The sequence below is a fragment of the Pygocentrus nattereri genome, chromosome 13 (assembly GCF_015220715.1).
Source record: "Pygocentrus nattereri isolate fPygNat1 chromosome 13, fPygNat1.pri, whole genome shotgun sequence".
In the NCBI taxonomy this organism is placed as follows: Eukaryota; Metazoa; Chordata; class Actinopteri; order Characiformes; family Serrasalmidae; genus Pygocentrus; species Pygocentrus nattereri.
The window spans coordinates 17688355-17714306 of record NC_051223.1 but is presented as its reverse complement, the minus strand read 5'-3'; the positions used below and the strand labels follow the sequence as shown (position 1 = coordinate 17714306).

At 38.7% G+C, this 25952-nt stretch overlaps 2 protein-coding genes across 9 annotated transcripts in view; one reads left to right on the top strand and one right to left on the bottom strand.

The window, feature by feature from the left end:
* Positions 1 to 8105, bottom strand: part of LOC108424856 (myosin phosphatase Rho interacting protein) — a 48504-nt gene extending 40399 nt beyond the window's left edge. For 4 of the 6 annotated variants that reach the window (XM_017693117.2, XM_017693115.2, XM_017693114.2 and 1 more), the window contains exon 1: positions 7148 to 8105. In XM_017693117.2, coding sequence (XP_017548606.1) covers positions 7148 to 7270 — 123 coding nt within the window. In that variant the 5' untranslated portion in view covers positions 7271 to 8105. The remainder of the gene's footprint in view (positions 1 to 7147) is intronic. The other 2 variants (XM_017693118.2, XM_017693119.2) reach the window with 1 other exon arrangement.
* dhrs7cb (dehydrogenase/reductase (SDR family) member 7Cb) lies at positions 7656 to 23416 on the top strand. Of its 3 annotated transcripts, none has more exons than XM_037544442.1 (7): positions 7656 to 7738; positions 12698 to 12851; positions 15215 to 15327; positions 17378 to 17588; positions 18025 to 18117; positions 18288 to 18449; positions 22626 to 22837. In XM_037544442.1, exons 2-7 carry the CDS (start codon positions 12698 to 12700, stop codon positions 22835 to 22837), a joined length of 945 nt encoding a protein of 314 aa, XP_037400339.1. In that variant the 5' UTR covers positions 7656 to 7738. The 3 variants fall into 3 exon arrangements, with proteins under 3 accessions (XP_037400339.1, XP_017548617.1, XP_037400340.1); XM_017693128.2 differs by lacking the exon at positions 7656 to 7738 and adding an exon at positions 11398 to 11540; XM_037544443.1 differs by lacking the exon at positions 7656 to 7738 and having other exon boundaries at positions 22626 to 23416.
* Positions 23417 to 25952: the final 2536 nt, after the last annotated feature.

The window sequence follows — 25952 nt, the reverse complement described above, 5'->3', positions numbered from 1 at the left end:
GCCACGTCAGAAAAAGCTTGAGTATGACATTAGCATTCAGTTAATGGTCTTGAAATGGAATACCTCCCAAAAATGTGGGCAATTCCTGCCTCCATTTAATAATTGAATGAAATAATAGGCTAACAAGGCTTTACAAGAAAATATTATTTTATATTTATATATTTTTCATCATATTAGTTATATATATAAGTTATATATATATATATATATATATATATATATATATATATATATATTATATATATATATATATATATATATATATATATATCCTTCTCGTTTATGCTAAAAGATTAAAGAGGATAACTAAATGAACATTGCTCTACCCGTGGACTCGGCACGCTCTACCACATTAAGGAGGTCAACTTGGCGCACATTTTATCAGTCATTCAGTGGGTGACGAGACAAGCGATTTAGTAGAGTTTCTGTGAGGCACACCAAACAGGGAGAATCCAAAAAAAGAACTGGGACCAATAGCTCCTTCCTCTTTCGAGGAGGGTACAAAAGCACAACAACAAAACACAGCTGTGACTGCAGCGTTGCAGAGCCACGGGGCCAGGAGAACGGCGGCACACCCCTGCACTTTTCCTCCACACATTGAAGGCCTGCTTCCTCTCCAGAGCTCCTCTTCTAACCCCACAGCCCTCTTGTCGGCATCAGGTTTAACTTCCAATTTCCTCCCAGGCTAAGGCCTAGGGGCGCGGGCTGCTCCCAGCGGGCCGCTTTATCCCAGCATCCCTCTCACCCCTGGATGCACTTTCTGGGTCTTGCCGGCTTGGGACCCCCCTTGAGACACATCCCCCCGCCTTAGCTCACCAGTCCCCCTATTCCAGACTGTGTTGCTTCTGAAGTGCAAGCGAACTTTGGGAAACTCCACTTTCCCAACCCACATTTCCTTTCACAAGCCCTCCTACCCCCCTTCTCGCCTCCACATCAAGCCTCGACCTCCCACACCCCGCAACCCAGCTCCCTGATGCTGACAGGAGGTCTACAGATAAACAAAGCAGACATTTTTCATATAAAGAAATGAAAAAAAGGGCTTTAAGCTCAGGGCTACGGTTGCATCATTCAGACACTAATGTTCACTCCTAGATATGAACTCACACTTGAAAGAAGAAACAAAGTCTGCCTCAGCTGTCTAAGCTTCTGTCCTTTGTTGCAATTGTTCTTAATCTCTTTTGAATCCTTCTTCCTTTTGGCCAATTGGCTGATATAAAGTTAAATTACAATTAGTGAACAGCCTGTAACCAAAGATGCTTTACTGTGGGTGGCAGGGTTGCTGTCTCTTACTGATTTGCTGACTGACTGATACCCATTGCTGAAATACGTCTGCACAAGTCTTGCCTGAGACGAGCAGCAGGCGGCACCACACGTTATTACACTATCAATATAAGGCTAACAATAATAACAAAAGCATAAACGTGTTAAGAGAAACACATCCCGAGTCGTATAAAAACCTAATAAGCCATTGAATAACGCAACACTGAGCATGTCGACTTGAGATCCAGCTGTGAATTCAGTTAGAATTGTTTCCTTTCTGTGCTGCATAAGTAGCCTCATTCGTTTACTGTTCAAAGCAGAATGACATTTTTTAAATGATCACGTTGTGAAGAGTTTGCCAAGATAGTGTAATGTAGCTCAGAGGCTATAATGAGAAGTAGAAATTACTGTTGATAATAGACATGCTGCTATGGTGAAAACAGTATGTTATTCCAATTTAAACCAAACTAGACAGCTAGCTAAATCTGTTTTCATGGATTTATTATTCTGATTAGTAAAAGTAACAGTAGTAGCAGTAATCTCAGCTGTAATAATACTAATAATAATAGTTATTATTATTATTAGTAGTAGTAGTAGTAGTAGTAGTAGGAGGAGGAGTGAATTTTTTTCAGACATTCAGCAAAGCTAGGGCTTTCTTGGTGTTGAGGTGAGATTCTTTGTTGCATGCAAACATTCAATAACAGGTCATTTAGTAGTTTTATAATAGCACAACGCAACGTAAACATTCAATAAGAAGTAACTCTAACATTATAACAGTACAATGTTACAAGAAATGTACTATTACCCCAGCAATTTAACTGTAAACATATCTTCTTTTTAAGTAATGTTATTCCTAAACGCTACAGTTGCATTAGATTATGTAACCATGGATGTCACATATAATCATTAAAAAAATGGCTGGCACTCTTTTACGATGCAATAGCAATAAGAAAGCCCTTTTGATTCTTTCTACAGACAGTCCCCTGTAGCTGATACTTTATCATAGGCTACTTGACACTTAATCAATTGGCAAACCAGCTAGTAGGCAGCAGTTCTAGTTGCATTACAAATATCACTCTTTTGCATAGAAATCATTACTGTTGCCAAGCGCTGTACTACAACTAAAGACGTCCTAACTCCTCTAGAAAAACTACAGTTTTGATCTTTGAATCACAGTCATCATGTGTGACCATTAATGATTCAAAGGCCTCAATCTCATTGACCAATGTTAACAAAAATACATTGAGTTATTAAAATGTACAAAAACAGCCTCAATTTGTTTACAATTAATCTGGATCAAATTAAATGTACATTAGCTGACTTAATAAAGTGGTTTGATAAAGGCCTAAAAAAGAGAAGCTCACATCTTTTAAAAGGCTTTTCACATGCTATCACAGACATAATTAATCTTAATGTTGTTATTGTCACATGACACAAAGCTGAGCAGAAATTGGACAAGGCTAGTTTGTGGAAGAATATGTGGTTAGGAAACATGGGTGTCAAAGGCATTCGTGCATCAGCCAGTATTCAACAAGCAGCTCCTCTGTCACCAAACATGTACGCCTCACTGGCTATTGCCTGAACAACCTGTTCAACTGTATGGTTGATCATTCCACACTACACAACCTGTGAGTGTTTTCAGTCGTGAAATCAAATGTTTGAAGATATCGGGCGGCCCCACATCACTCTGCAGCTAGAGCAGATGGCAAAAGGTTGACCCCATCGCACTACCAGAACTTCCACATCACCAAACGTTTCTGAACTCACAAGCTGAAAATTCACTTTATTTGTTGAAAGTGCTAAAACGGGAATAAAATCAGGCTAAAAGTGAAGTATATGTCAGAGAGCAACTGCTAGTCTGCATTTAAGCATATTTTTCCATCATATTTCTTGTGCTAAAGAAAAGCACAATTTTTTAGGCAAAGCTATAGTGTTAAAATATAAAATATTTTACACAATTTAACACGATTTTGGTTTTACTGATCTTCATCTAACAGAATATTTTATGAATTGTTTAACTGTAATACTTTGTCCTACTGGTCCAAAACATAGGTGTTAAGTATACCAGTTAAACCCTTCTAGCCCTTCCACTACAGCTCTATCACAGGTAACGGCTTTACAAAGTTCACAGCACGTGTTTTCACTTATTCATTATCAAAAAGGTGCAAACTGTTTAATTAAGATTAAGATTAAATGACCCTTATTAGTCCCACAACGAGGAAATTTCACCTCCGCATTTAACCCATCCATGAAGTGAAACACCACATACACACTAGTGAGCACACACGCACTAGGGGGCAGTGAGCACACTTGCCCGGAGGGGTGGGCAGCCCAATCCGCAGTGCCCGGGGAGCAGTTGGGGGTTGGGTGTCTTGCTCAAGGACACCTCAGTCATGTGCTGTCGGCTCTGGGGATCGAATCGGCGACGAGGCTGGTTCCCTAACCTCCAGCCCATGACTGCTCCTAAACACGTAATACTGTTCACATATATTTTGTAGTCATTGTTAAACTATTATTTATCTTGACATCTATTAAGTACCTGTCCATCTATTCTTTCTGGATTTCAGATTTCTTCCCTTTATTGAGGTAGCTTTTCCTTACTGGGTGAATTAGTCATGTTTTTGACACTATTTCCCTTGACACTAGAGATGTTAATGGTTAACTGTTATTCTGTTACCCAAAAAACAAAATCTCAATGGGGATTTTCACCTATTCAGCCTCTCACTTAAACAGCTTGCTTTAAATAATAATGCTGTAATGCAGTGCCAAGTCTGAAAGTCTGTTACTATCAGTAAATATGTTTAAGCACATGAAAAAACACACCACGTAAGCTATGCAGTACCAGTGGAGCAGTTCTGAAGAAAGAGGACATGAGGCATGTTTGACATGAGAAGAGGGCTGGTCATATTTCTCATTTAAACTCTCTAAAACACAACCAACAGAAGTGCAAAACAGAGTATTGCTATACAAATTAGGGCTCTTACATTGATTGAAAACTCTCTAAAATGTGGAGGAAAGATGTTTAATTTCAGTAGGGCATGAAAGACAAAACAGAGAGGAGCTAGTTTTGAAAGACCAAAAAGAAAAAGGTGGATGCTTTAGACTTTTGTGTACTGCAAAATGCTGAACCAACAAGCTTCAGTAACCTGGCTAGTATCCATTCAAAACTGATTCTCTATTCTTTCTACATCCTTATATGGTTATACATCCTCTTCCTGTAGCCATGTTACTTTCACCCAGAGCAGACGTACATCCATCTATTTGTTCTGCAGCCCACCACAGAACAGAAAAAGCAAAACTCAAACAGCTACCGCACAGCTGTACAAGCACACTTGTAAAAGTTAAAACTTAGTAAAACAAACAAATTTGTGTTGACTTTGCGTAAGAAAAAAAAGATGTTTTTGCAAAAATGCTGAACAACAGGAGCCAAGAACAGGATATTTGTTAATGTTGGGTCAGCAAGTTAACACTGCAATAATCGCAGATGAACAAATATCTGTTAGCAATAACATTCAATCATAGTTGGTAATCAAGTGAAGCAGCAACGCATATCTTGACAATAATGTACAAACATCCATCCACATCAGCTTTTCAGCTATCATCATTGGTTGCACTATCCAGACAAGCCTGTTTCATGTCATTTATTGAAGTCAGCAAACCAGATAAAAACAAAGTCCTCATTTGGACTTTCAAGCCGCAAGCATAGGTTGTCAGTTACGTCACTAGCAGGTCTTTAGCTCTATATGCACACTCATGGTAGATGTTTTGAACAACACATCTATCAGCATTACATCAGTCTGAGGGGGATTGATAAGTGATGTAATCTGGACAACGCAGAGCAAGGGTTAACTGCAGTTAATCACACACAGCCCTCCCACATGTGTCTGGCAAGATGCTGACAATGCTATAGGTCTTGAGTTCTGCTCAAACTGCTATCCTAGCAGAGTGCAAGGGATTGATTAAAATATGTAAATTCCCTTAACAGTCTGGACAGGGGTGGCCAATTTTTTTGTCTTGGGAGAGGTGAAAGTCTAACCGCGTATAGTAGGCTAGGGGCAAAAACAATACAAAATAAAGAAGGTAGGCAGGCTTCAAAGCGAGTTGTGAGCATGCAAGTATGTTTATTCATAGTTTTTCTATAATGATAGTTAGGTCTACATCGATTTCTCATTAAAGTGCTGTCCCTGCCAACTGCATGGATCCTATATAATTTTTCTTTTAAAAAACAAAATATTGGCATCAACAGATGATCAGATTGGACTGATGTCTCAAAGCAATTTTTGATGGCATGTTTACTTTTTAACCAGAAGAGCAAAATACAATTAAGCAATGCCCGGCTACAGCGCCGGAACATTTGCATTTACTTTTTATCTTATTTTCCAGCAGACCGAATCAAAGTTCCTCATTCCCTTCTTGGACCCACATGCACTGCTTTGAGCAGCCCTGGTCTAAAACACCCACTCGTTCTGCTCATTCTTTGCTGAATTAAATTAATACAAATTCAAGATCCCTTCTTACACACCCTAAAATTGAAATTGTAGACACTGAGCCAGAATGACCAATTCAGGCCTAAACTCCAGCAGCCGAGACTGCAAAGTCATGAAGTACCTGAAATAAGTCCTGAGATTTTGTCTTTAAAATGTACCCTGATCACTGAAGGCTTGGCAGGAATACAACTTTCTCTCGAACTCTTCAAGCTAGTAATCAGCAAGCCATTTACAGTATGGCTCCACAAAATGGAAGCTGAATTTTTTGGATGCTGACATAGGCTGGTCAGATTACTCCTTTACTCTTGACTAAAGGAGCCAAATTTGTGAACGGCTGTCGTTTTGAAACAAATGCAGCACTGTAGACCTTCCTCTGCTACAGGACAAAACCTGATGGTAACACAACAGAAGGTAGACTACCTTAAAAAGGAACAGTACTGACTACCTTATAAGATCCAAACTTAAGTACCCTCAACTGTTACTGACTAGATGCCAAAGTCCTTCAGAATGGAATCTCAAAACCCAAATTTGCAATACTTTATTTTGGTGAATTCAGAGTCAGAGCTGAAGTATGTCCTCAAGTGTTTTGGCAACTCCTAACTGGGATCTAAAGTTACCGTATTTGACAGAATGAAAATGTCATGTTTCATGTTTCTATAAACATCTTCACCAAAAGAGCCCAATAAGCCAAATGGCACCACTTACATTGAGTTACAGGCTGCCTGGAGGAAGCTCACAATCAGCAGAACCCAGAAAACATACAACTTATCTTCTGACTTGCCCACAGCAGCACAATCCTGAGCCATCTAGCATAACTTGAAGGCATTATTGTCATTAATGCTGTTACTCACTCTTTTTCTTACTCATTCAAACAGGGGTGAACAAGGGCAAAGAACAGATTCAGTTCTCACTGGGGCACAGCCTAATCCCCTTGTATGGCAGAGAAAAAAAATCTGAAAAAAAAAGTATTTTAGAGGCCATATAACAGTTCATGGTTTCACAATGGTGATATGGCTGACAGCAGTTTGAGGACAAATTGGTCCATAAGCCTCCAAACTGAAACACTGATTTCTCTGCCATCTGACAATGACAATGAAAAAAAAATGAAACAAAAAGAAAATACCAATACAGTGCACATCATCTCTCAAACATCTCAGCCATTAACAGGCTCTAACGTTTGATAATTGCCTTTAATCCAGATAGAAACTAATTTGTCAGCGTAGCTGGCTACAATTTCAAATATTCTGATGGGTTACACAACTCGACCTGGGAATCTTAATCCTGTTTAGGATAGCTAACTTCATAACTGAATTAGTCACATTTAGAGTAGAGTGTAAATGAATAAAAAAAGTCCAGCTTGATCACTGACCAACAAACACAACCCAGCCAATACTATTTACCTGATTAAGGTCTTGGTCGGTCAAAAGATGCAGCTCCCGAGGTTTAAAGCAGTTCTGACACTTGCTTTTGTTGAAAATGTTCGCTTGGAACTTCCTGCAAGGGTTTTCTTTTGCAGCAGACATCGTAGCCCTCTATTTTCAATCAGTTCTCTCAGCTAATGTCCTAAATTTGACGACTCAAACGGAATGAAATAATCCGGTTGTGATCTTCACTCAGTCTCTCATCCAATTTGTGACAGACTCGACCATCCAAAACATGATCCGAAGCACAGGTTTTTGCACGATCCAGTCCCGTTTTCCTCTTTCAACTGACTTGGGAGTCCCGAGGTAAAATGTATAGGTCTGAATCCGACTTTGTATTAACAGACAGCGAGCTAGCCAGCACGCTAGCTATCTTTTTGGCTGGTGGAGGCTTTTCAGTCCATGGCCTGCATTCACAAAGCAGAGCAGACACGGAGTGATTAAGGAGCGCTGCTCAGCACTGTTACCGTGAGAGAGAGAGCCGTAAACAAAACAGCCACACAAGCGCTTCGCCACCTCAACCTTCAGCCGGAGACACGCTTTCTGAGTTGCGATGCCAAAATCCCATTGGTAAGGAAAATAAAAAGCACTAATTATGAGGTAGCCTGACTTTAATTACAATCGTTCCCTAGCTTCGAAGTTCACCACCGCCGCTTCTTTGAGCTAAGCTAGCCGCCTCGTTAGCTAACAAGCTAATGAAATGTCTCCTAGTAACTCGGCGCTACTCACAGTCCGTTTCTGTCTCCGTCGCAACCGCATGTTTTTTTTTTTCCTTTTGGGTTTAATACGTTACGGGTTCGACATAACGTTATGGCCCTCGCGGAATACGGCTAGCCGGGTTTGTTAAGCGGACAGGCGGCGTTAGTTGCGCGAATGTGCGTTTTTCTCTCCCTCAGCTCCTCCGGCTGGACGGATCTCTCCCAACGGAGGAGGGAGACTACACTCTCGTACGGTCATGCTGGAATTCTGATGAAATATCGCGATATTTGGCTCCACAACGCCGCCCTGCTTTGGCCTTTGGTACACAAAGTCAAATATTAGAAACAAAAAGCAAGCAGGGAGTCACAGAGCAACTGAACGTGCATTATTTCAATTAAAGTTATATTATTATAATAACATAATAGGTATAATTACCTAATAATTATAATGAACTTTTATATAATAGTTATAATTAACTGTTAAGTCTTTTTCAGTCTTAGAAGACGGTTGCATTATCTACGTCTCACAATCTAAGTAATCCCAAACACATTCAACGACGTAGAGGTCTGGACACTGGTCAGTCCACTCTTCTGAGAACACTAGCAGCTCCTTTGTTTATTATTTGTTAGATATATTTTGATTTTCCCAGAATTGTGCTTGGGGCCTTTCTCTTGAATTTCTCTGTAATTTGAATTTTTTCTTTAGTTTGAATTTCTTTGCACTTAAAAGTTGACCAGAGGCTGCTGCCTGATGCATATATATATATATATATATATATATATATATATATATATATATATATATATATATACACATTACTTTACATTACATTTAGCAGACGCTTTTATCCAAAGCGACTTACAAATAATGTGGTACATAGAACAAACATAGTCAGGCCTTAAAGGAGGCCAAAGGGTAATAGCGGGGTAGAGAAGGGAAGGAGGGCAAGAAGGCGATGAGGTTGGTAGTGGTTAGATTTGCAAGAGGCGATCAGAGTATGTGCTCCCTGAAGAGCTCTGTCTTCAGGAGTTTCTTAAACATAGCGAGGGACGCCCCTGCTCTGACAGCGGAAGGTAGCTTGTTCCACCATTGGGGAATCAAGTATGAGAACAGTCTCGATTGCTTTGTGTGACTGTTTGGCAAAGCTAAGCGACGTTCATTGGAGGATCGCAGCGGCCGGGCGGTGCTGTAAGCCTTTAGGAACGAGTGCAGGTAGGAAGGAGCCTGCTCTGTTAACACCTTGTAGGCAATTGTAAGAGTTTTAAATTTGATACGAGCAGCAACCGGTAACCAGTGGAGCTCAATGAGCAGTGGGGTGACATGCGCCCGTTTTCGACCAGACGCGCTGCAGCATTCTGAACCATCTTCAGTGCTTTTACAACACAGGCCGCGAGGCCCGTCAGTATGGCATTGCAGTAGTCGAGGCGTGAGATGACCTCTGCTTGTACCAAGAGTTGGGTGGCTCGTTGTGTTAGAAACGGCCGTATCTGTCTGATGTTGTACAGCGCAAAGCGGCAGGACCGAGCCACCGAGGCAACATGGTGCGTAAAGGAGAGTTGGTCATCTACCATAACCCCCAGGTTCCTAGCAACCTTTGTCGGGGAGAGTGAGAGTGAGTCGATGGTTATGGTGAAGTTGTGTTGAATGGATTGTTTAGCTGGTATAACCAGAAGTTCAGACTTGGACAGGTTTAGTTGAAGGTGGTGTTCCTTCATCCATGTGGATATGTCCGAGAGGCACTGCGATATCCGCACAGAGATCGACGGGTCATCAGGCGGGAATGACAGATAGAGCTGGGTGTCGTCAGCAAAGCAATGGTACGAGAAGCCATGTGAGCGGATAACCCGGCCTAGAGAGGTGGTGTAAATAGAAAAGAGAAGGGGTCCCAGTACCGATCCCTGGGGAACCCCAGTGGATAGCGAGTGGGCTGAGGAGAGCTCTCCATGCCACGATACCTTGAATGAGCGCCCAGTGAGGTACGATCTGAACCATAGTAGCGCAGTGTCTGAGATACCCATGTTTGATAGGGTAGCTAGGAGAAATTCATGATTGACTGTGTCAAAAGCGGCTGAGAGGTCCAGCAGAATGAGTACTGAGGACTGTCCTGCTGCTCTGGCAGTTTTTAGTGCCTCAATCACAGATAAAAGAGCCGTTTCAGTGGAGTGCCCTTTTTTAAAACCTGATTGATTTGGGTCCAGGAGGTCATTCTGGGAGAGGAAACCAGAGACCTGACTGTAGACTGCTCTTTCTATAGTTTTGGAAAGAAAGGGTAGTAGTGAGACTGGCCTTTAGTTATCAACCTGGGCAGGGTTGCAGGAAGGCTTTTTAAGCAATGGTGTGACTTGGGCTTGTTTAAAGACAGTTGGAAACACACCAGTAGTTATGGAGGTATTGATGGTGTGTGTGATAGCTGGGATGATAGCAGGTGCAATGGTTTGTAGTAGGTTGGTAGGAATCGGATCAAGTGGACATGTAGTAGGACGGCTACATGTTACAAGAGTCAGTGCCTCGCTCTCAGTGAGAGGAGTAAACGAGGAGAAGATGGCACCTTTGGTCGAGGGATACCGAGGAGCAGAGCATGTGGTAGGACCGCTACACGTTGCATCAGTGAACTGGCTGCTTATGGCCGCCACTTTTCCAGTGAAAAAAGAGGCAAGGGCTTCGGCTGTAAGGCCAGTAGCCGGAGGTGGGGGTGGAGGATTGAGCAACGTATTAAACGTTGCAAATAGTTTCCGGGAGTCAGTGAGAGAGTTGATTTTGCTGTGATAGAATTCAGCTTTCAGGCTATATATATATATATATATATATGGCCTGCATTCACAAAGCACAGCAGATAACCTTGTATCTCCATTTTTCAATTTTTGACATAATTGGAAAATACTTGTTACTCTTTACATTTTGTGTAAATTTCATGATGAATGGACTGAAAGAAACAGTCTGGTCCCTTGAATTTACATTAAAAGTAAAGTAGGTTTTTTCCTTCTCCTGTAAAGTTACCATTTTGGAGATACAAGCTTTCTCCAATATGTTAACATGGCCTGTGCAGAAGTTATTACATATTATATTTTATGTTTTTTCACAGTATGTTTAACTAAATAAATAGAAACCGTGCGCTACATTTAGCAGAAAAATGCCACAAGCTTAAATAAGTTATTTTATGTATTGTACTGATTTTAAACTTATTTTCACAGTCAATAAATATAAAACATATGTAACTAAACTTAACTTCAGAAAGGCCATATGTATTATACTGTATTTTACAGTAGTTAATTTTACATCTGCTCTGCATTTAAAAACATTGAAACATTATCTTTTCTTTATCAAAGACTAAATATGAAGTTATTCGTGCACCAGGGGAGATGTGTTCATTCTATGAAGTCGGCCTTCTGTAGGAGACACCATTTGTCATCCTCTTGGTTGTCATCCACATGCCCAATACAACACACATGAAAAATCACTGAGTCAGCTACATGCTATTAAAAGACCCTAGATCCTGACAAGCTGCCCCTGCTGCTAGAGAGAGAGAGAGAGAGAGAGAGAGAGAGAGAGAGAGAGAGAGACAGGCTGAGACTGGGGGCTGTAAATGGGCGAGGAGGAAGAAAGGGCTGAAGCTGGTTACCTAAGCGGAAAACAACAGACTTTTCCACTGGAGGCTTAACTCCTCACTCACACTGTAAGTGAACTGAAAATAAGACAGATTACGGCTCTGCATGTCTGCTTGTGTGTGTGTGTGTGTTTGTGTGTGTGTGTCTGTGTGTGTGTGTGGGCAGAACTGAAGCTCTGTAAACTTGTGTTCTGCTCAGGGGTGCGTTTCAAAACAAGCAGGAATAAGCCCTCTGTGATTTCTAAGGTTTAAAAAAACACTATATGATTAAGAATACTAAAGACAAAATGTGAGTGTACAGTATCCCAGTCTTCTCTCCTGGAATATCCAGTGTCGCACAGCATGGCATTTGTGGCAGCAGATTAGTCTAGGGCAATGTATATTTAGAACCATGTCCTCAACCACTCTTTACATGGCAATAGTGACAGCCATGCTAGATAAAATCATTTTGAGCAGTTGCTGATCATGTTATTGTCTCGCTACTCTGTTGCCTTGCCTTTGTTTCATTAGTCTGCTGATTAGATCACAGTTCAGTGAGCAGACAGTGGTTTCTTAAAGGGATAGTTCACCAAAAAAGAAGTTTACTAAATTTGTCTCTTACTGATTGGCTCCTTTGGTGTAAGGAGTTTGGAGTGTACTGCTTTAGCCTTGCTTTGGCGCTATAATAGAAGAGATTTTGGGTGACATATAATTCCATTAGCTTTAGCTACATTAGCCACATAAGTATGCAAAACTAAAGAAACAAACTTCAGACGCCAAACATGTCTTGGTCAATCAACTACATTTGCGGAAAATGTTGTATTTTTTGGTGAACTGTTTCTTTAAAATGTGATCTTTTATTTGTATAACAAGAAAAATACATGTATAAGAAAATATGTAGCTTTAAGCCCATCGTCACTTGAAAAGTGGATAAATAGATTAAAGGGATGCTTGTACACAAGCAGGGATTGTCTCAAGTGTTTGTATTTGGCCCACTCAAAGTGAATATCAACAGCATGACAGCTTTATCATCAACCCCACCCACTTCCCATGTGTTCTGCTGTCATCAGAGAGGAGAGTGAGTTTATGAAGCAGGCCTAATGCGTAAAGCAATGAGTCACAAATTCCCTTCAAAGGCCAGTTTACTGATTATGTCAGTTTTGTGGTAGTGTAGAATATTACACGCACACCAGATAAGCCTTGCATTATTTTGATTTTATTTATACATTTATTTATTTTTTCTGTAGATGGGTGTCCCATCTGTGATGATATTGCCCCTGCTGGTGGTGGTGCTCGCCGGATTCTATTACATTTACAATGAGGTCATCCAGTTCATGTCCAAGTCCATAGTGCGGAACAAAGTGGTGGTGATTACGGATGCCGTGTCTGGAATGGGAAGCGGTAATATTCCCCCATACTTTTATTTATCCCCTCACAATGGTTTTTTTTTAAATGCAGGCTTTGTCTCCATGTATAGGCCATCCTATGAGTGTGGAAATGCATTTTTGGTATTTTACAGAGTCATGATTTCAATATTTAGAGTCATCTATCTCTATTTTTTCCATTTTTGTTTTTCTACATCACTTGAACACCTTCCTTTACATTGTGTGGCTATCGTATGATTAGCAGACCAATAGAAATGCTCCAGAATCGCTTGTAATAAAATCTTGTTACATTTAGTTACATTGAAAGTAAAGTAAATACATTTCAAAAATACATGTTTTCTATTTGGACGGCAATGATTTGTTGTAATGTTCAGAATATAAAACATCATATCATATCACACAACATATTTTCTAATCCGTTTATCCTCCTGGGCTGCTGGGGAGCCAATCCCAGCTGTCATTGGGCGGAAAGCAAGATACACCCTGGCACAGGTTGCCAGTCCATCGCAGGGCAGAGAGACAGACATACCCATCCAGACACACATATATACATCCACACTGTCACTCACACTTGGGAGAAATTTAACATGTCCAATTGGCCTGACTGCATGTCTTTGGACTGTGGGAGGAAACCAGAGCACCTGGAGGAAACCCACGCAGGCACAGAGAGAACATGCAAACTCCACTCAGAAAGGACCCTGGTCGGGGTGGGCAACATAAAAACAACAAAGCTAGATCAATTCTTTGAATTTCTTTAAGAGATTTTTGTGCTGCAACTTGAGTTGCTTATGAATTGTGCGGGTCTGTGACTCAATATTTTTTCTGGAAAGTAAACTCAATGAAATAGTATTTGTAGAATGCATGAATCATAACATGTGGCCTTTTCCATTAGGGACAGAGCACAAATAGAGCAGGCAAGAGTTATTTTAAATGCATTATTTCAAGAATCTTAGTACAACTATGGTAAGACACAGAGAAAGCTGTAGGAGAAAGCTAAACAGAGTTTGAGGGGTTACAGAACAGTGACAGGAGCATATGACAATGTTTTTACATCCCAAGATGATTTTTTAATTATTATTTTTCATTATTAATTAAGTATTATTGATTATTGATGTGTTAATGTAATGTGATAAATAATAAATACATTAGCAAATTGTCAAATAAAGAAATAAAAGTTCAAACATTCAGAATCACTTTTTTATGATAATAACTGCCGTTTATTCAATCATAACTTATACAATACACATTGAAATACTATAAGCTGGGCACCAGAATGTATTTTGAAATGTTTTATGTTTTTGATTTTTATCAAGAAATTATTAAATAAAGTACTGTAGGTACCTATTTATGTAATTTGTGGTAACTTATCTGCCTGAGATTTAATCATCATGTTCGAAATATGTGCTAGTCAGTTGAATTCTGAAGTCTGTTGAATACATAAACAGAAATATTCCTACACACACTGACTGGCAGAAACAAATTCAGATGATAATATAAAACCTGAGCGGCTTGAGAACAAATGACATTTCTTGTTTTATTTAGTCATTTGTGCATATTCAATGGTTATTCATTCATCTAATGCTTATACCTGGGGTTGATTGCCCCCAGTATTTGAGTGCCCTCAGGCTTTTTGGTCTGAGGCCCCTGGCAGTCAAAGACCCCCTGGGCACCTGTTTCAAGGACTCAGCTGTTGTTGTTTTTTTTTCACATTTGAAAGTTGAAGTGGCATAAACTAAAAAGCCATTTCAGAGGCCTTGTTGACCTCATATTATCTTCAAAGGGGACTAATTTCTCCTTAAATCCTAGGACATTTATCTGAATAAGGACAGTTATGTGTTTTTTTATATTAACATTTCTAGAAGTGATATGACTCTTTGATAGTCTAATATTTGTTCAATATAAGCTCAGTATAAATAAACAGTAAAATATTAATTAGAAAAACACAATATTTAATTTGAAAAACTTGGATATTCCATAAAGTAAAACATTTAATTTATGACTTTTTGCTTGAGTTTTTTTTCCATATAAATCCACAATATCACAGTGCAGCCGTATGCAAAAGTTTGAGCACTTCTTCCTCTAAGGGAAAACATTTCAAAAATATAGTTTACATTTGTCTGGATAGAGGATGTGTCTACTTAGAACATCAACATATTAACAGTGGGTTCCAAATGTCTGAAACGACTAGAATAGAAATTTGTTACGAATTCTGTTATCAGTGTAACGATTTGAACAACAGAATCATGAAGTTTAGAATGTCTTTAAATTTGATATATCATCTATTTGCTCATCTATTTGCGCTCTCTCTCTCTCTCTCTCTCTCTCTCTCTCTCTCTCTCTCTCTCTCTCTCTCTCTCTCTCTCTCTCTCTCTGTTTCAGAGTGTGCTAGGCTGCTTCATGAGGGTGGTGCGCGCTTGGTGCTATGTGGACCCACCTGGGATAAGCTGGAGTCTCTGAGTGACTCACTGTGCAGTGCCGCAGACCCCAGCAAAGTGAGTAAAGCTTAAATCAGAGAGCCATATTGGGGGAAGGTGAATTTGACGTCATGTCTTTATCTGCATACCTGGGTTAAATGCCCTATCTTTACACCAGACAAAAAGACAGGAAAGACCACCGCCAAGGACATGCAGAGCTTTGAGCAGAAGAGTCATGACCTTTTCCACATTTTATTTTTCTTTTTTCAGGCTCCCAAATGCTTGTGCTTCAAACTATCTCTGTGTGTCACTGTCATCTTTTCCTCTTCTTTGATGAACAATGGCAGGATATCCTCCCTGACAGCTATGTAACTCCTGCTATCTTACAAATTGCAGAACACTCTGAAACCAATATATTAACTTTCACATCACTGCAATTCCCATCATCTCTGGTTACGCAGAGATATTTGGATCCGCTGGAATCAATGTGCAACTGAATGGAGTCAAATATGATTGTTATTCTTTTGAGAAGGCTTGACACTAGATGTTGGAACATTGCTGTGTGGATTTGATTGCATTTAGCAATAAGAGCGTCCAAGATGTTAGATGATTAGTTCTGGAAAATAAATGTCACTCCAGCTCATGCCAAAGGTACTAGATGACAGTTCCACTGCTGCTTAGTGCAGTGTTGGGGGCTTTATACCTCTCTAGCTGATGCTTGTCATTGCGCTCGATGACTTAGGCCACAGCTGCTTCAGAGCATCCCCTTCAAATGGTTAATGCCTTTTTTGCAGATTACACAAGGTGTGTATGTGTGATTATTTGTGTCAGCCAGAGGCGCTTCTTAAAGTAATTAAATTCATTAATTAGGAGGGGAAAACTTTAGGACATATAGGACAGACAGACAGACAAACAGACAGGTAGATAGATAGATAGATAGATAGATAGATAGATAGATAGATAGATAGATAGATAGATAGATAGATAGATAGATAGATAGATAGATAGATAGATAGATAGATAGATAAACAGACAATAACTACCAGTTTCTGAAGACATGGCAGAAATGATGGTAGATGCTAAAAATCTACAGTCTATCCAAAATGCTAAATGGACAATGCTAACGCTCAACTTCTTAGCAGTGCTAAACATAGCTGTACCTAAATGATTCCATGCTGTTAGCAAAATGTTTGATTCCAAGATACAACATGTTACTCATATTCATACATTCAATATGAAGCAGTTCATAAAATAAGGCTATAATTACTCATAGTCTAATAGTTCCAGATAACTAGATGATCAGGCCTGGTTATACAGTGGTAGCATACATTGAAACCTCAGTTTAGCTTGGGGGTAAAATGAAATTAGGCAGCCTGCCTAACTCCTACATAAGACCAGCATGCAGATTACCTTTTTAAGGTATGAAGACAAATTAATTTATGTTGGAGTGCTTATATGTCTGATAATGCCTGAGATAAACTCACTGCGAACAGTACGCTGTGCTGCAGTTAGCATATTCTGTTGTTAACATGCCAGATGTTCACCAATGTTGGGGACAAACATAGCTAGTGAGTAGGCTTATTATCACAAACATGCACTCATTTGAAAATAAATAGTATCTGAATGTCCCAAAGAGAAACAATTCGGTATTCATACATGCATAGCACCCCTGGTAGTGAATTTGCTTGTGGTAATCTCTACAGAGCAATTAAAGCATGTAAAATTAAAGTAAGTTCATAGACCTTTTAATGTTTGGTCATGTAATCATGAACAAGTCAGACTACCTAGGAAATGAGGTAAACAGTAATTTTCAAGGGTGTGTTAGAGGTTGTGACTCCCATGCTGTGATGCAAGTCATCTTAATAACTATAGACCTTCAATATGAACTTTCATATTTAGCTACAATCACAAGTGTGATTGGTCATATGATGTTTGCAAATGATTCATTCTCCTCCAAACACTTCAAATGTGATGACCACACCGTAAGGTCAAACAACATTTCCAGAAAGTTTCAGCCCAACAGTCTTTTTTTCCCTCAGCATGGGGCTCATTATGACCGTTTCCAATGGTTATAATGGCTTCTGGTTTCCATCCCTCTGATGGCTGCTATCTGTGTTTCCTGTCAAAGACCTTCACACCCAAGCTGGTGCTGCTGGACTTCAGTGATATAGACAGCATGGAGGAAGTGATCGCAGAGATCGGGGAGTGCTACGGCTGTGTGGACGTTCTGATATGCAACAGCAGCATGAAGGTCAAAGCCCCAGTTCAGAACCTCTCCCTGGAGATGGACAAAACCGTCATGGACGTCAACTACTTTGGGCCGATCACTTTGGCAAAAGGTAGCTATGATTGTTCTGGAAAGACATTTGGATTCTTAAAAGTATAATTTTAAAAAATCAAATTCACATAATTTCCCAATGACCCCAAAATATACATATATGCATATTTTTTTCCACACCTCCAAAGTTCAGTGGAGAGTGGAGGGTGATTTTCTCCTCTATAGAGATCTATAAGATTTTTGGTGCATAAAAAAACATTTTTCAAAAAGACTATATAGAACCATGGACAACTCATTTTCCATCAGTCTGAAGATCAGTTTCACCATCCAAAGAACGATTTAAGCATGAAAAAGTTCTACATAGAACTCATGGTTCTAAAAAGAAGCATTGCCATAGTTTTTAAGATTATGTTAAGATTATGCAATGATGCATTGCCTGCCAGTTCAATCAGATAGTAGGTGACGGCTGTTAAAATAGTGCTTTGATTTTATTTCAGGCATTCTGCCAATGATGGTTGCCCGGAGAACAGGTCACTTTGTACTTGTCAACAGCATCCAAGGGAGGCTGGCTGTTCCATTCCGCAGTTCTTGTAAGATTTATAATATGAGCTTTCCATAAAATGTCAAACAGCATTATATTTTCATCTTATAAACTACTCACCATGACACTTAATGTTACACTGAGCTGCCAAAATTCTAGCATGATACACAATATTATTATACAAGTGTGTTACACAGTCACTGTTTCGCTTGTGTTCAGACGCTCCTTCCAAACATGCTGTGCAGGCCTTCTTTGACTGTCTGAGAGCGGAGATGGAGGAGTACGGCATCTCCGTCAGTACGATAAGCCACACCTTCATTAATGCCACCACCCAGAACCCCACCCCCTCCAACTCCCAGCCCACCAACGCCCTGTGGGCATGTGAGTAATTATACAGTAACACATAAAAACACGGAAAGTCACTCGAACAACTGGCAACGTAACCATTCCGGTTTTGTTTCTAGACAACTCTGAACTTACTTACACATTCTTCAAGACACTTGTAGGAAATACGCCAGAATAAACTCTCCTGTTCAGATTCTGAGCAGCTCATTGTCACAGCAGGGCAAGATAAGATCATGTTAGTAACTTAGAACTGAAAGTATTTTAAATGCTCAGAAGTCACAGTCGTTGCCAGATATGTTGTAGTGTTATAACAGTTATTTCCCACATGTAGTCGATTAAAATAAACCAAGACAGTTGATAGAAAGTGCAGTTTATACATTTTCAATCAATATCCTATTCGCGTTTATAAGTACAATATTTTAAATAGATATATTTGTATGCAAAAGTTTAGGCACCCCTGGTCAGATTTTCTTGTTTTCTAAGTGAACATAAGTTACTGCACATGTTATTGCACAATTACTGTTTATTTGCTGAATTGAACATACTGGGTAAAATCTAAAACACAAAATTTGTCCTGTGCAAAAGATATTTTATATTTTTTTCTGCTGCTTTTGAAACAGTGTGTTCTCTGTAGAGAATGTGTTCCATTATTTTCACTTAGAAAATCAACAAAACATGTAGTTTGACAGGGGTTAAGTCTTTTGAACATGACTGAAACAGTCTACTCAGCAACTTCAGTGTTTGCCAAGAAGCCATTTGTTGAGTGGCTTTTTTGAGTCTGTAGAACAAGCAAGTGACACATTGTGCACTGATTTAAAACAGATTTTTTTAAAGACTGTATTTTTTATGGAGAGGATTTTCTAAAAATATTCCCCCAGAAATTCAAAAGTAACTGTATTCTGAATGCTGCCTTGTGTAACATGGAGTGCAGATGCTTCATTTTTGTATTCTGAATACGTTTTCCCAGTACTTGCATACCCACCTACATTTGACGTGTTTGACATCAAACCAAAAGATGTAAACTGAAACCTTACAGACAAGAAGGATCCAGACTGACTGAACAGATTTCATGATAATTTGTAACAATAGCTGGAATATTCAGTGAATATTCAGTGAGTTTTATGTATGTCTAAATATGCTTTTATACAATATTGACAAAATATAATACAATAAAACAATTGATAAATAATTACTGACTAAAGTAAACACATGCAGGTGTCAAAACAGTCTCAGGAAATTCTCTGTTCCAGTTCTAAAGAATGTAAGGCAACAACATTTAATTCTTTTGTTGATTAGAATTTTGATCTAATTTCGTACAGCAGGAGTTCTCACAGGTGTGGGAAACTGAAGGCCGGAGTCCAGCACAGTTTTGATGATTTCTCTGCTCTGGCATACGAAGTAAGCTGATGAGTTGAATCAAGTGTGCTTGAGCAAGAAAATGACCAGACTATGTAGGAATCCGGCCCTCCAGGACAACCCCTGGTCTGAACAACTGCACAGAGCAATGACACCAGGGTTTGGTTTAATCAAGCCAAACCTACCAAATTCTCAGAAGAACTAGAGGAAATACATTGAAAATAAGATGGAAATGCTTATATTAAGCAATAAATCTGTTAACTGGGTAAGCAAAATTTACTTAATAAGATTTCTTAAATAAGCAAAAATATCTCGTTCATCATATCATCCTAAATATCTTAACAATATGTATTCAATGGGATGTAAGCATTAAAGATTATGAACAATAATAAGACAAAGAGCCTCTATAAGTCTGTTTCTCTGACTTGTCTTTTGGTTAGTCTATAATCCGAGACTCAAAATGTTACACTTCACACTTGAATTGAGCCATAATATGTCCAGTCTGATTACCAAACAACAGAAAATCAGAACTTTACTTTCATCTTTGATTAACTAAGATCACATCTGAATATTTCAGGCAGCTTCTGAGAATTGCGGCAGAAACTAATAACTTAAACCCCTGAATTCTGCACCACACAGACTTTCAAATAAGATTAAATACCATCTCAAAACACGTCAAGTACTGGAATGAAAGAGGAGGCTACATCTTGGAACAAGCCCTGATTCAATATCAACTATTATACAACAATTGTAGCAACTTTGGCAATGACTCTTTGTGCTTGTGTTCTCCTCTAAATGACTTCAAATAAGGTCTGTGAGACTGATAAAGGTAAATGTACTTAAAGGAATTTGTTGGAGAAAAATCTAATTTACTTGATTTTCCACTTACTCCAAATGCGGCTGATCAGCCAAGACACGACTGGTGTCCAAGTTTTAGTTTAGAACTCGAGCTAAAAGGCTAATGTTGCTAACGAACACTGGAAGTCAATAACCACCCTATAAAAATGACAAAAGCTCTTTCTGTGTGAAGAAGGGGCAGCCACTTAACATTAGAGGAATCACTTCTTTCCAGAGCACATTTTGGTATCATTCCACACAAGATGATCAAAGCCTGGCACCACAACACAGATGCACTGTAGGGTAATGCAGGTAGAGAAGTGTACTCACCAATGCTGTATTAATCTGATTATGAATTTGAGGACCTGCACAAATGAACCTCAACCATATATGCTGGAACCTGAATATGCACAAGAAGAATATCAGTTGGGTGTTAAACCCACCAGTGACCCCCTATTATCTACATACAGCATGGCAGTAATTGAGTGCAGCAAAGAAGGAGACAAAGTAAACAGCACTAACCTCAGATTCACTGCTTAAAAATGCACTTGACCCAGAGACCTTTCTCAATAATCACTGCATACATGGATTTTCCACTGTAGCTCTGAGCTAATTTGAGGTTCAGTAGGATCAGTAAGAAATTGCTGGTAAAGTACCAGACTACCTTTAGATTCCTTTGTTCTATTTTTGCAAAATGGACCACAACATCTAATTTTTGTAAGTTTATCATTATGTGATGCCCAACTAGTGATGTTTTACAGCATTTACAGCATTTTACCAGCCTTTCAGAGTTTGAAGGTACAATGAAAGCAGGACATTATGTGAATGACATAATAGTTCGGTACCACTTTAGAATCAGACAAGCCTTATAAAGTGTTTATGAATGGTTTTAAATAGTTATTACTCAGGCAATAAACACCTTAAACGTCATTAATAAGCAGTTATAACACAAAAATAAAAAGCACAACAGTCATCTGCTATTTTCCGAATAGTGAATCCACATTCATTTACATGCATACTTAGTTTTTAGTAAAGAAAATGGTTCTATATAGAACCATGAACACTCAAATAATCCTTTGCATGATCAAAATGTTCTTTGCATCATGAAATGGTTTTTCAGATTAATGGAGATTGTGCTACAGATGGTGCTATATAGAACCTTTTTGAAAAAGGTTCTATATAGCACAAAAAGGGTTCTTCTTCTTTATGATGTCAAGCTTGTTACAATAGAAAAACCCTTTTTGGTGCTACAAAGAACCCTTTTCAAAAAGGTTCTATTCCCCATCAATCTGAAGAACAACTTTAAATGTAAACTTTTAAATGTAAACTTTAATCATGTAAAGGGTTCTTTGAGTGTTCATGGTTCTATGTAGAACAATTTTCTCTACTAAAAACCCTTAAAGAACCATCAAGTGTGTAGTTAAAGCACTTCTTGCTGGTTGCTTATCTTACTTTGTCTTCTTCATCAGTCAGCACTGAAACAGCTTCATTGGATATAGCAGCTCCGCTTTTTAAAGATGTTTATGACGTAATTAATAACCCATTTTAAACCACTCATAAACAGTTTATAAGGGTAGACTTATTCTGAAGTGGTACCCATAGTTCTAATTTTAACTTAAATTTGTAAATAAGGTTTTTTTCCATGCCATTTGGAATTTGAAGCAAATATGGGAAGATTTTGGCATGGATTTTGGTGACTATTGACTTCCATTGTTAGCACCATTAGCCTAGCAGCTGCAATTCTGAACTAAAAAAAACAAAACAAAACTTGGACATCTCTTGGCTGATTAACTGCATATGGGGTGAGTTGAAAATCATGTAAATACATTTTTGCTGAACCGTTAAAATTTTAACTATCAATATAAACTAAATATTCTTAGACAAGTAATCTTATCAAAGAAAAAAAGCAATATTTATTGCTTTGATGCAAGATATTTCCTTTACAAAGACTTGCATTATAAGGCCTGATGTTTTCCTCACTTTACTAGCTCAATCGTGTCTTCGTCTCTTCATCTGTAGACATTTTGAGGAAGCTGAAGACACATGGTGTGAACCCCAATGACCTGGCCAGTGAGATTGTGAAGGTGGTGAACGGCAGGAGGAGAGAAGTACTCCTGACTCACCCCATCCCCTGGGCCGCCCTCTATATCCGTTCATTGCTGCCCAGCTTCTTCTTCGCCGTGGTGGCAGCAGGGGTGAGGGACGGGCCCATGGCTGACCAGCTGAAGTAGATCTGTTTGCAAGATCAAAGTAATGGCCGAAAGAAAGGAATGTTTTTTTGGAAGAGGCTCATCATTAGAATGTGTGTAAAGCTATAGCTCTCTACTATACATGAGAAGGAGTCACAATTTGACCTTGAACTAGGATTGCCAGCCCTCAGGTATTGGCTTTGAGGCCTCCTGGGGAAAAAAAAATAAAGATTTTTATGAAATTGTCATTTTTATAAAAATTCAAGAGTTTTCATAAAAAAAGAATAATGAGAATACGATCAGAGTGACTGATAGATCGTCATAGTACTAGATACATGTCATAGTGTGACAGCATACCAAAATGCTGCTGGGTATTGCAGAGACATCCTTCCCTCGCAAAAGGAAGGAAAAAGACAAAGGATATGAGTAAAAACAGGAGTTTCCAAAACTAGAGCTCAAAAATAATAAAAATATTTAGAGAAAATGGGACTCCAAACTATTGTGTGATTGTGCTGATAGACCACAAATTACCACTATTCGATATACAGTACGGTTTTTTATGAGAGAGAGGAGTAAATCAGGTCCCACTCCTGCTTCAGATCTGAATAAAAACCAAAAAAAGAAAAAAAACGCAAATTAAATAAAGACGTTTCTGATGTTCTCAGAACAGTGGACTGACCACCCCAGAGTCCAGACCTCAACAACACTGAGTGTGAATGGGACACTTGAATTAAGAGAAGCAGAAAATACACATAAGACTGAACCTTGAAGGTGTGGAAAAACATCCCTGCATATTGAAAACTTGAAAGCAAATCTCCTGAAAAGAATGGAAGCTATAATAAAGACAAAGAGTACACACTAAATAGTAACGTGATGTAAGTGTTGTGATATTATATTTATTTGTTGAGGCTTCTCTGTAATTTTCTTTTAAATTATGTTTCCTGATGCTGAAGAATGAACAACTTTTATCTAATGGCCATTTAACTGGACTTAAAATGAATGAAGGGTGGATTCTCAGATATTGCACAGTACTGTACATAGTACCAAACATGTTACAGGCTAGTGCTATAGAGAACCTGTTTTTAAAGAACCATATACAGAAGATATCTGTACAAAGTATCATACAAAAAAAATGTAACCTTGCAAAAACTGTTTATGTACAGAATTTGAGTTGAGTGTAAGTGAATTTAAGCGTAAGTAGTAAATGCAAACATTGCCTTTACTAAAGAACCCTTGAAGAATCACTTTTTAGGGGTTTAGGGTGACAAATGATTGCATTTACTGTATTATTGGCCCTAGAAATGCACATTTGTGCTAGTTTTCTGCTACATTTACATGTTATGGCATGCCAGCATGATGCATAGATAAGATATGTTGGCCTAATATTCAGTGATATGCTAAGCTTTAAGAAGAGCAAGTTGTTTTTTGTTTGTTTGTTTTGCTGTGGAGAGAAACATGAAGACAACTGAAAGAGCTTTTGGTTTCAGAGAATCAGTCCATTCAGAATTTGTATGAAATTATTGCATAGAATTCACAGACAAACACACAAAATGTATCTTTAAATGCAGATATGGGTCTAATCAGGTCAGTTGTCTTGAGAAAGGTGCTTTTCCATCTGCCTCTTAAGGCCAGGACCATTTCCCCTGTGCATGTCCTGCAGATGGAGCTAGTGGACCTTTATTCAGAAACAGCACGGCAAACCGATCTCTGCCACTTCTTGGCAGTGCTCAGCTTCCAAGTTATAAAGAGTATATAACTTACTATTACATGTGAGCTCATTCAAGTGTTATGCGTTTGTGTTTGTTAGTAACTATTAATACTATTTAGGTTCAGGTGTTTTTGTTAAGAGAACAAATAAAGCAGATCCTTACCCCCTCGGGTTTTTTTCTAATTTTCAATTTACTTAATGAGAAAACTTCTTAAATTATCTGTGATTGCTGGCCATCTTTAATTGCAGCCTACGTAATTACATACAATACCATTAGCCTGAGAGACAATCAGTCTCTCTCTCTCTCTCTCTCTCTCTCTCTCTCTCTCTCTCTCTCTCTCTCTCTGATGTTGTCTCTCTCTTGCTCAGACAACCGAGAATCACTCTTTAAAAACTTTTATAAGTTCAGTAATGTGTCTGACTGCAAATTACGTTAATATAAAGATATCCTGCACCAAACATTTCAGAGCTCCTTTGTTGCAATATTGCTTCAATTTTCACATATTAAAGGAGAAATATACTGATTTTCCTAAATATTTGTGTAATCCGGTGGTTGAGATATAAAGGCAGTCATTCAGAGTGATTTGATGTGAAATGTCTCTTTGTAAAGAAATTTGCCAACTCTGATTTCTTCACAGTGATGCTGATAGGAACCAGGAATCACAACGTACAATGTAAATATAGACATTTTATTTATTATCCAAAACTACCAGTAAACTTACATATGTCTTGTGAGCTTTTATATGTAATGTTTATGAGGATAAAAAGCTGTAAAGCTGAAAAAATCATATTTTAAAGCTGAAAATAATCATATTTTGCCTTTTTATATTTTAGGCCATCAGGCAACATTTTCATAACCGTTTCATGTATTATTTTCTGTGAGATATCTTTTAGAGGCATTGAGCCCTTCAGACGCTCACTATGAAAAATTCTGACATTTCTGTAGAACAGCACATTTCACCTCAAACTACAAGCGAAATTCCTCCGAAAGCCATCCCACAAAAAAATGATAACATGAAATAGTTCTGCATATGTTGCATGGTGTCCGAGACATTGCTTTGCAGTGACTGTAGATAAGGTTTTAAGTATATTCTTAAAAATATATTCAAGGCCGAGGCGTACATGCAGGGCATTCTAATCCCAAGCAAAATATATTCTTTCTAGATTTATGACTATTTTACCACTATCAACATCACAGAAGACACTCAGTGGAGATTTTAGGAGATATAGTAAATAAATTGGCTATATTTGTGTTGACCCCTAGTGTTTGTGAACACCACTGTAAAGAAATCCAAATTGGTAAGTTTATTTACAATGAACCATTTCACAGCAAAGCACTTCGAATGACTTTCTTTACATCTTATTGAACTATGCAGACATTTTGAACGATCACTGGAATTCCCCTTCAGCGATTTCATTATGCAGAAATGTTGAAAAATTAGTGGAATT

Coding starts and splice junctions, on each gene's coding strand:
- dhrs7cb (XM_037544443.1), top strand. CDS start 12,698: ATGGGTGTCCCATCTGTGATGATATTGCCCCTGCTGGTGGTGGTGCTC. Junction 12,852..15,214: donor CGTGTCTGGAATGGGAAGCG/GTAATATTCCCC, acceptor TCTCTGTTTCAG/AGTGTGCTAGGCTGCTTCAT. Junction 18,118..18,287: donor TGTTCCATTCCGCAGTTCTT/GTAAGATTTATA, acceptor GCTTGTGTTCAG/ACGCTCCTTCCAAACATGCT.